The sequence below is a fragment of the Macrotis lagotis genome, chromosome X (assembly GCF_037893015.1).
Source record: "Macrotis lagotis isolate mMagLag1 chromosome X, bilby.v1.9.chrom.fasta, whole genome shotgun sequence".
Classification (NCBI taxonomy): Eukaryota; Metazoa; Chordata; class Mammalia; order Peramelemorphia; family Peramelidae; genus Macrotis; species Macrotis lagotis.
Genome location: NC_133666.1, coordinates 631,128,764 through 631,143,068, shown reverse-complemented (window position 1 = coordinate 631,143,068; position 14,305 = coordinate 631,128,764). Strand labels below are relative to the sequence as shown.

Sequence of the window (14,305 nt, the reverse complement as noted above, 5' to 3'; positions counted from 1 at the left end):
GGGGGGAGGGAGCGAGAATAATGGCAAAATTGCAAAACTCAAAATAAAAAAAAAAACGGGGGCAGCTAGGTGGCACAGTGGATAGAGCACTGGCCCTGGAGTCAGGAGTACCTGAGTTCAAGACACTTAATAATTACCTTAGCTGTGTGGCTTTAGGCAAGCCACTTAACTCCATTGCCTTGCAAAAAAACAAACAAACAAACAAACAAACAAAAAAAAAACTTAAAAAATATTCCACTTTCCAAAACTATAGTCTCATTATGAAGACTCTGATTATATAAAGGCAAAGCACAAGGTGCCTCTATGTGCAATAAACTGGTTTTCTTGTGACAAAGTAGCTTGAAGAGGGACTTTGAGCTAAAAGAAAAACTCACTTTTCCCAGAGATACTAAAGATGAAGTAAATTCATTATTTATGGAAAAATACCCTAAATAAATCAGGATAAGATTCTTAAATCCATGTTCTGATCCAGAAATAAAAAGTAACTACACTCATGAAAAAGTTTCTCAAAAGGAGTTACCTAGATCCCTTTTCACCCAGTCATAGAAACCAGCATTTTGTCTTTAGATTAGTAACAGCTGAAAACTCCAATTCATTAAAATAAGACGTCCACAAGCATTTATTAAACTCTTATTACATGCCAGGCACTGTGCAATAGAGACCGGAAACAACCATCCAAAACAAAAACAAACAAACAAAAAAAACCTACACCACCCAAAACAACTGAAAACACTGTAATAAGAGTTAATGTTAAAAACTGCATAAAGTGATGATAGATGTGGAAAATTATCTACAAGAAGGGCCCTAGTGGTGAGGGGGAGGAGGAGGGAAGAAAGAGGATTGGGAAAGATCTGCAGAAGCTGAGACCTAAGCTGAATCTTGAAGAAAGCAAAGAAAATGAATAGTGTAGGTAAAAGAGTAAGGAGTAAGGGGAAGAAGGAAGTGGGATGGGAGGAGGGAGAGGACAGCATCATAGATCGTATGGAAAGGAATAAATTGCAAGAAGGGATCAAGTTATAAATAACTTTAAATGAATAATAAAATTGGAATTTATGATAAGCTATAGAACTCTGCATCTCTAGCAAAAAAAAAAATTAAGCTATTCAGGTCCAAAATTTGTTTCAAGCATCAGAAGTCTATTAATTGTTCTTGTTTAGATGGAAAAAAAAGTGCATTATATTTGTCCCACATGGGTTCTTTATCCATTCCTAATTAAAACTGAAAATAAAATGAGAATCACTTCTGCTGACTGTTCAAATGACTAAGCAGGTCTTTCTTATATAGGTAGTACAAAAGTCTTAGAGCAGTTTTAAGCTTTAGTATTAAGACCTAAAGAACATCCAGAAATTTAATTTATAATTTCAAGCAATTAACTGGGTGCAAATTTTTAATGCATGAGTAAGTTTCGAAGGCTAAGGGAGTTTCAGTTGACAAGTCAGGTAAAAGAGAAATCTATTAATTTCTTCCCAATCTATAGCTACAAGAGCCAATGTGAGGATCCATCTACTTTTTTACAGAACTCCCGGGCCCCTAAGTTATTCCATCTTTACTACTAGATGCTGGGAAGCTTAGATACTTCATTATATCAAGGCTCCAGAATTTCACTATTTTGTTCAAAAACTACCACATATCACACCCCACCTTTCCAACCCTTATCTTCAGGAGGTGGAGTGGCAAAAACAAACAAACAAACAAAAAAAAACCACCACATAGCCAATCTCTAGCAGTGATAAGCCTCTCCACTGGTCCTTTGACAGAGTACATCTAACCTAAATCTTCCCAGGTTGTCAGGACCTATCAGAACTTTTACTCTACTTGTAAAGCCTTTGAACTCTCAATGTTGTATAGAGGTAGTGAAGGAGAGCTTGAATAGTTTAAAAGTGTTAAATGCTAAAAATTAATAGTTTTCCAACACTACTGACCTTTTAAAGAAGGAAATTAAATTTAGTATTATAACTCCCTCTCCCAAATCATTTTTTGGGGTATTCCAATAAAGTTCCCAATGATGAGATAAACACAAAAGACCTTTAAATGAAAACATTATTCTTCCCCTCCTGAAGTAGAATGGCATGCTAAATCAATCAACATGAATATCTTTTATCTCACACTGTGTCTATATTCAAATTCTATTCCTCAAAAAAACTTTTCCAGTATTCCATGTTCATATAATAAAGGTGATTTCAAAAGCAGATGATATGCCCTGAATTCTTTAGCATCTTCTCTGTGAAGGAAAGCCCCCAAAATTCAACAATTCACTTACCTCTCTTTTCCCAAGAAAGAAAAAAGAAATAAAAGGTTGAACATACCTGCACTGGGTGCCTGACCATGGATAAGTGTGGGAGGCTTCAGTCGGAATCCACTGCTCTTTTCCTCTAGAAGTACAATACAAAAGGTAAGAAAGCAGGCCTTCGGCTGGATGTCTAAGCCAGAGATGCAGCAGGGCAAAGAAAATGAGGGCTGCTAGTCCCAGCAGTCAATGAGGGAGGCCCAAAGAAGTAAGGAAAAGACCTCAAAAGACCTGAATTAAAACAAAATGGAAGAATCCCCACCCCCACCCCCCCAAGTAAGAGCTACAGAGCTGCTGAAAAGAGCCTGTTTTGTAGACAATACAAATGGGTGGTACTGATTCAATGATTCTGGAATGGGTGGGAGTAGACAACACAACAGAAAATTAGATAATGACTTAAGAGAAGTGAAAGTAGAGAAGTTACTGCACAGAAAGAGATATGCTTGGCTAAAGGAGCAAAATTCCAGGGTTTAACCAAGGTTGGTTAACCACTAAGAGTGTACAATGTATAGACACAGTGCCCCCGCCCCCCCCCAGCTGGAAATGTTTAAAAATTTAGAATGCTTTTTGATAAAAAAAAAAAAAAGACACAAAGACCTAAAAATAAGAATCCTCAACAGACCTGCTTTTCAAAACCAGAATCCCTAAATCCTCCTCTAGGCTTGGATGACTTCACTGCTAAATAGGGGTAGGAATTCTCATGTAAACTCCTAAAGAACTATAATGAAAATCTAAGAGTCACCTCAAGGAGTATGTTAGGGCGTCTAGGTGGTGCACAGAGCACCAGCCCTGGAGTCAGGAGGACCTGAGTTCAAATCCGCCCTCAGACACTTAAGCCACTTAACCCCATTCATTGCCTTGCAAATAACTAAAAAAAAAAAAATTAAAAAGGAGTATGTTAAATCTTATCATTCTAAATAAAAAAAAATTACTTCAAAAGTCTAGTAGAAATTCTTCTCTATAAAGTAGGAAATGTTCCTAAAAGCTTAAAAAGCAGGACCTAATGGCTACACAATGAATAGTAATAGTATACCAGCAGAGTAAAATTCTCTGAATACCAGAATAGAAAGATAACATAATTTTGAATAATAAAACTAGGAAACTCAGTCACAAATTACTTTTTTTAAAACACTCATTCTATTTGGGTTAACCAGATTTTATTCATAAGCCATTGGTTTAGAAAAAGGAAATGAATTCCATTTACTCCACACCTAGAATCTCTCTGGGCTCTCATTAGCCCCAGAGTCAGGCCTACACCTTGCCCCTAGACTCAGCTACTCTTGTTCTGAACCCTCCCAATCACTGCCTTCCAGCTCCCTCTTAAAGGGTAAGAACTCAACTGCGTTTGTGTCCCCATATTAAGTGCTAAATAAATACTTTTTCCAGAACTTTTTTTGTTGCTATGGACCAGAGTAATGTTTTTAAATAATTGATGGAAAGGCTAAATTTCAGTTGGAAGTTAGTGAAAAATAAAAAATAAAGGCGCAAAATTTGTTCACGTACTCCATGGATCTAGATTAAAAACTCCTAGATTCATTTCTTTCTTTTTTTTTTTGCAAGGCAAATGGGGTTAAGTGGCTTGCCCAAGGCCACACAGCTAGGTAATTATTATGTGTCTGAGACCGTTGAACCCAGGTACTCCTGACTCCAGGGCTGGTGCTCTATCCACTGCACCACCTAGCTGCCCCACTAGATTCATTTCTAAGACTTTTCCTGCCTTCCTCTCACCTCTCATTCATGGGATAAAAGTACCAGCAGAAATCATGTGAATGGTTCACCTCAATAAAGACCCAGAAGAACACCTGATCTCAGAAGAATTTCTAAGCAGAATCAGGTCTGGTTAGTGTCTGCATGGGAAATGTGTAGTACTACCAATAAAGTTTTAATGTATTTTAAATCTGAAACATCTATTTTTAATTGTTCATTCCATGAATCCCTTTTCTACAAATAATCTAAAGATGAATGCATTTTTTTAAAGTGCCATGAGGTTTAAAGAAAGAGCAATATTTAGTATAAGATACACAATTTATTGGTCACTACTGAGGTGACCCCAATTCAGGTTATTTGGATTCTCAATACCGGCCAACATAAACTGCCTTTATCTGTATCATGGGAAAAATCCCTAAGTATTTGTTCATTAGAGCAAACAGACTAGGGAAGCTCACCTGGTTCTGAGTCAGAATTGCCTGCAGATGGTTCACAGAAGGTTGATGGCATAAAAACATTGTTTTTTGATACTGTCATCAAGGTGGTATGGGGGAAGGGAAAAGAGTGGGAGGAAATAAAAAAAGCATGAGTAAAAGGGAAGACACAAGAGATCATTTCTCTGTCAAGTATCAACTTTCAAAATACAAATGTGTGATTTACAGCCATGAGACAGATTATTATACCATCATGGACAAGATACTTAAAATGTTTGCAATAAAAGTCCTTTAAAATTAGCATTGTATTTATTGGCTATATTTACAGTGAAAATTTGGGACATGAGTAATATTTTACACAGCAACTCTTGATTACTCAAAATCGGTAAGCCATACATCTCTTGTCAATGGATCAATCTCCTCTACAACATTAACAAATGACCATCTAGACTCTATCTCCAGTGAAGTTCACCATCCCATTCAAAGTTCTGATTGGTAGGAAGCTTATCTTTCCAATGATCTCAAATCTTCTCTGCAATTTCCAACCATTAGTTCTCTTTCTGCCATTTGACCAAAGTCACAGAGCTTTGAACTACCAAAGATAAGCTTTAAACATATCCCTCAACTCCTACCACTCCTTTTTGAGGGGGGTAGGTGGAGTAAAAAAAGGGTGAGGAACACTGTATATAGTCAAATTTTAAAAATATATTGACCGTATTTGATATACTGTATCTGTATACAGAAAAAGAGTATATACAACATTTGATATACTGATTTTTCTTTGTCTTCCTATTTAAAAAAATGTAAAAAGTCTTAGACAATTAACTAGCTGTGTGATCCTGGGCAAGTCACTTAACCCCACTACCTTGCAAAAAAAAAAAAAACCCAAAAATGTAAAAAGCAATGAGTCTCTGGGAGGGAAGTGGTGGAAAGGAAACAGAAATCTATATAATGCAAAAATATAAAGGTTAATAAATTAAATCTCAATCTCTCTCTCTCGACTCTCAACTCAGGATTTTATCCACTAAAAACCAGAGTGTATCTTCATCCACAAGTCCAGTCTCACCTGATCTCTTTTCTAAGCAGAATTAGCTCTGATTAATGGGAAATGTGAATGTGTAGGAATGGGAAATATGTAGAATTCTCAATAAGATCATAAGGCATATCAAATCTGAAATATCTATTTTAATTATCCATTCCATTAATCTCTTCCTTTCCCACATATAATCAAGAGATGAATGCATTTTTAAGTACCAAGAGGTGTAAAGAAAATAATAATTTTACAGATGAAGCTAAAAGCTAGAAAATTTAAGTGTCTTTACCAAGTTCATAAAGGTAGTACAATCAGGTTGTGAACCCAGGGCCTCTGACACAAAAACTGACCATCTTTTTACTGTTTAGGTCTTTCTTCCAAGGGAATGGCTAAATTTCCAAAGCCCTTTCTCTTGTGCCATACTACCCTGGTAAAGATGTCTTGAGGGGTCTCATCACGATTGACTTTTCCCTAAATTCGGTATGTCTATGTTTTGTGGTATCAATAGCACTGGATAAATAGAAAGAAACTGAAAAATTACAACCTTAAAACTAATTATAGTTTATATTTGAAATCTGTTTAAGCATGAATAATATAAGCAACATAAAATTTCCAAGAAAATAAATCCATGTCTCTAAATATTTAACAAGCCGTAGATGCACATGGTAATGATGACAGATACAATGTTGGTGGATGGAAGTGAAAAGTGAATAACCAAACCATTTGACATAATTTAATTCAAATCTTCAATGGCTGCCCTCCCCTCCCTACTCTACCCCCAGCTACAGTTCAAACTTTTTTACCTAGCATTCAAGGCCATTTTCCTATTTGTCCTTTTATTCCAGCCAGACTTTGATCTCTTGTCTCCTGTGCCTTTTGCATATAACATGTGCTCCACCTGGCAATATTTTCTTCCCTCCTCTTCTCTATCTATGTACGTCCCATCCTGTAAGATTTAACTCATTAAGATGATGATTTTTGTTTACATGGAACCCCAATCATAACTGAGGGTATGGCATTTTATATCCTTGACTGTGACCTTTCTTATACTATTCCTAAACTCATGAAATTTGAAGTTGGATAGCTCATCTTCAAGATCAATCACTCTCATCTTGTGGAGTTAGGTCCCACAATCACATAGATGATTATTAGGTAGTTAATTTGGGAGCTGAATCCATTTTTTAAAAGTCCAAGTGCATTCTCTACATTAACATAGTGCTGTCTTTATTAAATAGCACAGATTCCCTACCCTGCCATGTTCTGGTCACCTTGATTTGATAATGTCTAAAGCCTATGACCAAAGGTATTTGTTGTTACCTATGCTACTCAGTCTTTTAAATAATCCCCTTCCCATTGTCCCACCTTCTCCAATGTAGACCAGCCATTCATAAGAGCCATTTCTCATTTCTAACAGAAGATTTGGGAAAATCACCTTAATTCGTGTCCATTTATTTAACTACATACCAGAGATGATATTTAGCAGTATACTCAAGGAAAAATTATGATACTTGCTATCTTCATTTCTGATGGAAATTAGTCTTAGATTCATCCTTTTCTGGCTTATACACTATTTGGGTAGTAAATGAATCATTGCTATTACACTGAGTGGGGGGGGGGGGTTTCAGTGGAAAGGGTACAAGTGATATGACAATAATAAATATACACTCCTCTCATTTCTCGGATAATGATACAATTTTTACCTGACTGTGATGGAGGAAACTGAGTTAATGAAGAAGTCCTTTCCCGTTTCACAGGAGGGCAGTAATTTCCATCTTCTCGGTCAGAATCTGCAGAGGAAAATGGGAAAAGGGAAATATATATGGTTGATCCCTTTTACACATATTAACATATTTAATATCTGACAGATTTCCTTACCTTCTCCATCTTCTGGGCTTGAACCATCAGCTGATCTCTGAAATAAAAGAAAAACAGGTGGTAAAACAAATTTGCCATAGTAATCCATTTAAGTCCTAAAATGAATTTATAGCCTACTGCTCTATCAAGACCTACACTTACACTGCACAATTATTAAAATTGCATTCAGAATTCCAAACTACAAATCAAAGGCTGATCTCATCACAAACATTTCTCTATCTGGCTTATGAAAGCATAGATAATTTTTTTTTACCTACTGAGAGAATATTTACAAAATAAAGATTAATTATCATTATCTTTATAAATTATGTTTTTGATAACTGGTATATTGTATTCAAGAGTCCAAACATACGGAACTATCTATTTTCAAAATCACTTTGCTTATAACCAAAATATCATTACCTCTACTCTGCAAAGGAGCCCAACAAAAGCTATATAAAAGGCATGGAATATTCACTAGGCCATGGTGCAAGCTTAATAAAGGGAATCTATCCTTAGTCTGAACCAAGTCATGAAAATCCACTCAGCACATCAGACTTGCCTTTGGTACACAACATTAAATTCCAGAACCAAAAATCAAATTCATTAAATATATTCAAGTAAATTATTCTTGTAATCTAATTTATTGCAGACATTGAGAACAAAATAAAAACAAAAGCCCACATCTTAGAATTAAGATACTAAGTCAGCAATGAAATTGGCCTGAGATTTTAAAAATATTTTTAATATTTTAAATCTCTTACAAAAGAAAGTTTTCTTAAGAAGTCTAATCACAGAGCTTTAATTCACTGGAACAAATATTTATTGTGTCCAAGCACAAGGTACTCTTGCTAGACCTTTTAGAACTGATGCTCCAGAGTAAGGTAGCTAAAAATGTCTTCTATCACATTTTGACCACACACTTAGTTCAGGAGCAAGAAAAATGTTCAGCTTTCAAATATTCAAGCAAGTTAACCAGGACTAAATAACCAAACCAAGGTTGGCTTATGCGACTGAAATAATAACATAAACATAAAATTCTGAAACAGTAACTTTCTCATCTGACTTCAATGCCCACTTTGAATAAACACATGTTCTCTAAGGAGAACATGAAGCATCTTAACCCAACAAAATTCCAAATTATATTCTAGCATGGTGAATATACAATACTGAACACAATGAGACAAATCACTAATAGCTAGGAACCCTTTTTAATGTTTGTCAACAACTTGATCTCACTGACATCAGAACTCTCTCCAATGATACAGATTAAAACCCATTCTTTACCATGTCATTCTATTTATCTTCCACAGAAGACCTTTCGAATGTGCAGGAGGCCTCTCCAAGTTCTTTAAAATATGACAAATATTAAGGCAGGTTATCTATATCTTTATCTCCCATTCATACTACATAACCATCCCACCTCTTTTTTCCTCTCTGACCTGTCCATCTAGTGACAAAATGAAAAAAAAAATCACCATTAAATATACTTCAAACAGATTTCCATTTAACACTGATCAAATGGGGCTATTAATGTAGGGCATGAGAAAAAACTGTCATACTGCTACCATTCATTATTGTTAGCAATACAAGTGAAAGTTTCCTGGTTCCCTCTTCTTGAAGGAAACAAAGTACTGGGCTTTAATCTTCTCAGAATCACACTTTCAGTTCTCAGAAGTTGTCAAGTCACCTGCCTCTGACCAGAGGTACTGTATAACATCAAAAAAGTGGACAAACAGTATGTCTCAAGATAATCCAATGAAGATTTAAAGTTATTATCCTCTCTATGCAATACAGTCTACCTTTAGGCAGCTCTGGTCTGTTAGGAAATGTTTCTTTCAATTGAAATCTTAAGAGATTTCTCCATTATTATTACTTGTTTTGCCTTTTGAGATCAAATACTTTAAAACAAATAATTATGTACTCCTTAATTTTTCTCTTTACCATCTGAGTCAACGTCCTCTGGATGCCTACCATTGTATCAATGTTCTTCCTAAAATGTGGCACCAATAATAAAACTTCATAGGATTATAGGAACTAAAGCTAGAGAGGATCTTAAAAGGTCATTTAAGCCAATCCCCTCATTTTATAGATGATGAAACTGAGGCCTAGAGAGGTGAAGAGACTGGTCGAAGCTCACACTGATAGAAGTAGTAGAGCTGGGATTTGAACTCAGGTTCCTTGGTTGAAATCTAGTTTTCTTTTGGATAAAATCTTTAGTACTGGGCAAGATTTTTGGTGTTTTTTTTCCTTTTTTCAACCCAGTCCTGAGTTCGATGTCAATCCCCTACTCTTAGATACCAAACCAGGGAAGAATGCAATGAGACTACTACCTACCTTGTTCTGGATACTGAATATTGTTTCATCTAGAGTTAAGCTTCTTTGAGGTCACTGTTTCATTGTTAAGTCATTTAATTTGCAGTCCATCAAAACTCTCAGATAATTTTTACATGTCCAATCACTTGTATATGTAAAAAGTCGATTTTTTAACCTCATTTGTCCCTATTAAGTTTTTTGCTATTTATTTTGGCTCATTCTGAAGGAATGGGAAAATGAAAGCATTCAGCAGCAAATGTAATTCCTTAAAATCACCCATGCAATGAACTCCTGTGGTTAACCTTCTGGATCAAATAGGAAATCCTCTAATTGGCATCCAACTCTCTTGCCCCATTCCTACTTTTCTAGTCTTATGGTTAATACCCACCCACCACTCTTAACTCCATACAATGTGCAATCTAGTGATACTAACCTCTGTATTGCTTTTTTTTGTGCACAAAACATTCCATCTTCAGACTATAGGCATTTTTTTTTCAGGCTAATAGGCCTGGAATTCTCTCTCTCTCCCTCCTCATCTCTGTCTCTTTGATTCAAATCCCACTTTCTGCAGGAACTCCTTCCTTCAAGCTCCCTAAATGCTAGTGCCTTCCTTCTGCTGAATATTTCCAATTTATTCTATATATGGTTTGTCTGTACATAGTTGTTTGCATACTATCTCCCCAATTAACTTGGGAGCTCTTTGACAATAGAGACTGTCTTTTGTCTTTCTTTGTAGTCCCACCATATTTGGGAATACAGTAGCTGGCACATAGGAGGCAATTAATAAAATGTATGGGGGGGGGGGGGGAGCAGCTAAGTGGCACAGTGGATAGAGCAGTGGACCTTGGAGCCAGGAGTACCCGAGTTCAAATGCGGCCTCAGACACTTAATAATTACCTATCTGTGTGGCCTTGGACAAGCCATTTAACCCCATTTGCCTTGCAAAAACCTAAACAAACAAACAAAGGTATAGGGGGATGGCTAGGTGGCAGGTACAATGGATAGAGCACCAGTCCTGGAGCCAGGAGTACCTGAGTTCAAATCTAGCCTCAGACACTTAATAATTGCTATGTGACCTTGGACAAGTCACTTAACCCCATTGCCTTGCAAAAACAAACAAATAAATGTATAGGAACTGACTTTCATCTTTATCCTCTAACCTGAACATCCTTTAGCAAATCAAGTTTCCTTATCTATTAAGATGAAGTTTATGTGTTTAGTTTCTAATATTTTATCATTCTCTAATTCTACAATTGTTATTAGTGTTAAGGCAAACTTAAATTTAAGTTAACCACATTTAATTAAATTTAGAAAAAAATACAGTCCTTATAAACACTGCTCTCATATTATCTTCCTACATGGTGAAATAAAAAATGATAGGCACAATACCCTTTGATCTAGCAATACCACTATGAGGTCTGTATAGCAAAAAGATCATAAAAAAGGGAGAGACCCATATCAACAAATATATTTACAGTAGCCCTTTTTTGGTGGCAAAAAATTGGAAATTGAGGACATGACCATCAATTGGGGAATGGCTGAACAAAATGTGGTACACACACACACACAAAATGGAACACTATCTTCTAGATAGAAATAATCACGAGCAGGCAGACTTCAGAAAAGCCTGGAAAGATCTGCATGAACTGATGCTAACTGAAATGAGCAGAATCAGAAGAACATATTAACAGCAACATTGGGTGATGATTAACCATGACAGCCATAGCTCTTCTCAGCAATTAAGTGATCAAAGACAATTCTAAAAGATTTGTGAAAGAAAATACCATCCATATGCAGAGAAAGGGCTATTGAGTCTGAATACAGACCAAAGTATAGTTTTTTCCCTTTTAGTTCTGATTCTTCTGTCACAATATGACTATAGAAATGTGTTAAACACAGTTGTACATATATAACCTATATTGGATTACTCACTGTCATACTGTCATGGGGAGGGGAAGGGAAGGGACAGAGCCAGAAAAATATGGAATTCAAAATCTTATCAAAAAAATGTTGAAAACTATTTTTATATGTAATTAGAAAAAAATTAATTTTTTAAAGATGATAGGCATAACTTGGGGGGGGCTAGAATCATTGGCTAAAAAAGGTGAGAGAAGGGCTACATCCACAGGAAGAAAGAGAACAAGGACAAAAGAATAGGTAATATATCAATAAAGGAGACAACAGTGTATAAAATCTAGAACTGAGTATAGATCCCATACTTTGGAGAAACTATCAAACCTAGTCAACAAGAATTTATCCAATACCTATTATTTATAAGACCCTATGCTAGCAGCTGGAGATACAAAACCAAAAATCAAGCAACCCCAGCACTCAAGGAGCAACTAGATCTCAGAAGTCCTGTAAAACCATTAAAATATGTGTTTTGACTTATGAAGCAAATAAATAATCTGTACTGGGCATTTGTTATTTGCAAAAACATAGTAGTTCAGCTGAATTGTTCTTTCAACTGCTACCTTAACATAATTTCCTATTTGGGTAAATGCCATTTGTCAAGTAAATGTTAAAAAGACATCTAATTTTATTTTTCATACAAGACAAAATTTAGCGAACAGAGATGGCATTCTGCTCAAAGGTACAGTTCCAGTCCTTTCCCTGATACCCTCCTGGTCATCAGGATCCTATATTATCTTACATTATATTTCCCAAAGAATATTAAGACTATTTAAAGAGCTCTTCATCTTTACTCTTATTTCTTTGTTTCATGTTTTTAGAAAGTAACTTCCTCTTCTCTAAACCTAGTTCAGTTAAATAAATTAAATTCTACATTTCTTAAGTGTTTACTATGTGAAAGGGAATGGAAAGATAAAGATTAAAAATCAGAATCTTGGTCCTTTGTAGAGGGAGAATGTGACGTGTTTGTGATTAGAATATAAAATAAACTTTTCTAAATGCTAAAGAAGAGATAAATTACTATAGGAAATCTAAAAGGAACAGATCACGTTTATCCAGGGTAGTTTTCATAGGAGATAGCATCGAGCTGAGATACAAGATATTGATTACAATATGCAGAAATAACAAAGGGGTAAGAGCAAAGGTCCAAAGAAAGGAAACAGCAACGCACTTTGATATGAACATAAAACAGTAGAAATTGAAGATATAAAAGAAAATTGGAACTACACAGTGGAAGATATTAAATGTCAAGATAATATACTCATATTTTATTTAGTAGGCAATGGAGAACACTGCCCTATCTTTTTTCTGCTTGAATAAAGAAATAGTACACTGGGAAGATTATTAAGGTTGCAGCATAAAAATAGAAAAAAAAACATTATTATAGACAAAATCAGTTAGCTGTTTCAATAATTCAGATAAGGGATAACAATGATCTGAAGTGAAAATAGAGATATATTATGGACTGTGGAACATGATTTGACAAATGATTCAATGTAGGGAATGAATTATATGTAGGAAGATGATTTCAAGTTTAAGAACTTGGTGAACTGAGATTTACCTGTTCTAGAAACAGACAATTAACAAATTGGGGGAAAACACCAACAAATATGGGCATATGGGGAAAGGTTAAATTTAACTGGGCAAGAGGAGTTCCACTTTAGACAAACTTAAGTTTCAGAACTCAATGGAACTTACAAGTGCAAAGATTCAAATTTTTTGAAGGTTTTTTTTTGAAGGTTTTTGCAAGGCAATGGGGTTAAATGGCTTGCCCAAGGCCACACAGCTAGGTAATTATTAAGCGTCCGAGGCCAAACTTGAACTCAGGTACTCCTGACTCCAGGGCCGGTGCTCTATCCACTGCGCCACCTAGCTGCCCCTTTTTTTGAAGGTCTAAAAGAACCAAATCAAATTAACAACTTAGAAATATTATTCAGAGTGAATGAGAAAATGACAGTCAATAATAAAGCTTCTCATTTCCTCTTTTACTTGTTTTCTCTGCCATGGAGAATGATCTTCAAACCAAGAAGGACAGAACTAACAGAATTCATGCTGAAGATTAGTAGGAAGATGTTAAGAGACTTCTAGCTGATCTTGGGGAGGTCAAGTCAACAGACTCGAATGAAAGGGTAAATGTAATTGCTTAGTCACTGTCACTAATCTTTTTAAGATCGTATAGACTTTGGAGATTTAACAAGGGTTTGGAGGAAAAATGTTACTGATTTTAAAAAGGGGGGGGTCTACAAATTATAGACCTATGGGTTGGATTTAATTTCTAAGAAAACCCTATAATACATTAACTAGTATTTACATAGCACTTTACAATTATCTTCAAAACAACCCTGGGAAGTAGGAATTATTAGTACCCCCATTTTATAGATGAGGAAACTGAGGCTGAGTAAGATTAAATAAGTCACCATGGTCAGACAGCTAGTAAGTGACTGTGGCAGAGTTTGAGCTCAGGTCTCCCTAACTCTAGGCTCAGCACTATCCAGTGCAGTTATTTAGACATTTTAAAGAAATATTCTGTGAATATCTTAGAGAAAGAAGCAATAATGAAATTATTCATCAAGAAAGGGTCATGCCATACTAAACCTCATTCCCATTTTAAAAAATAATGCTATTAAATGTGCTGTAGATATGACATACCACAACTTTGGTGAAACATTTTTCAAAGTCTCTCATGTCGTTCTTATGGAAAAGATAGGTAGATATGAGCTATCAGGTCAATAAACCATAGGCCCACGAACTGAGAATTTTTAA

At 35.6% G+C, this 14,305-nt stretch overlaps 1 protein-coding gene across 9 annotated transcripts in view; it reads right to left on the bottom strand.

Moving 5' to 3' along the window:
• RANBP3 (RAN binding protein 3) overlaps positions 1 to 14,305 on the bottom strand; it is an 84,775-nt gene that overhangs the window by 35,677 nt on the left and 34,793 nt on the right. For all 9 annotated transcript variants that reach the window (XM_074203800.1, XM_074203797.1, XM_074203795.1 and 6 more), the window contains 4 exons: positions 7,337 to 7,373; positions 7,162 to 7,248; positions 4,453 to 4,524; positions 2,307 to 2,372 (listed from right to left, as the gene is read on the bottom strand). In XM_074203800.1, the coding sequence (XP_074059901.1) occupies positions 2,307 to 2,372; positions 4,453 to 4,524; positions 7,162 to 7,248; positions 7,337 to 7,373 (262 nt within the window). The remainder of the gene's footprint in view (positions 1 to 2,306; positions 2,373 to 4,452; positions 4,525 to 7,161; positions 7,249 to 7,336; positions 7,374 to 14,305) is intronic.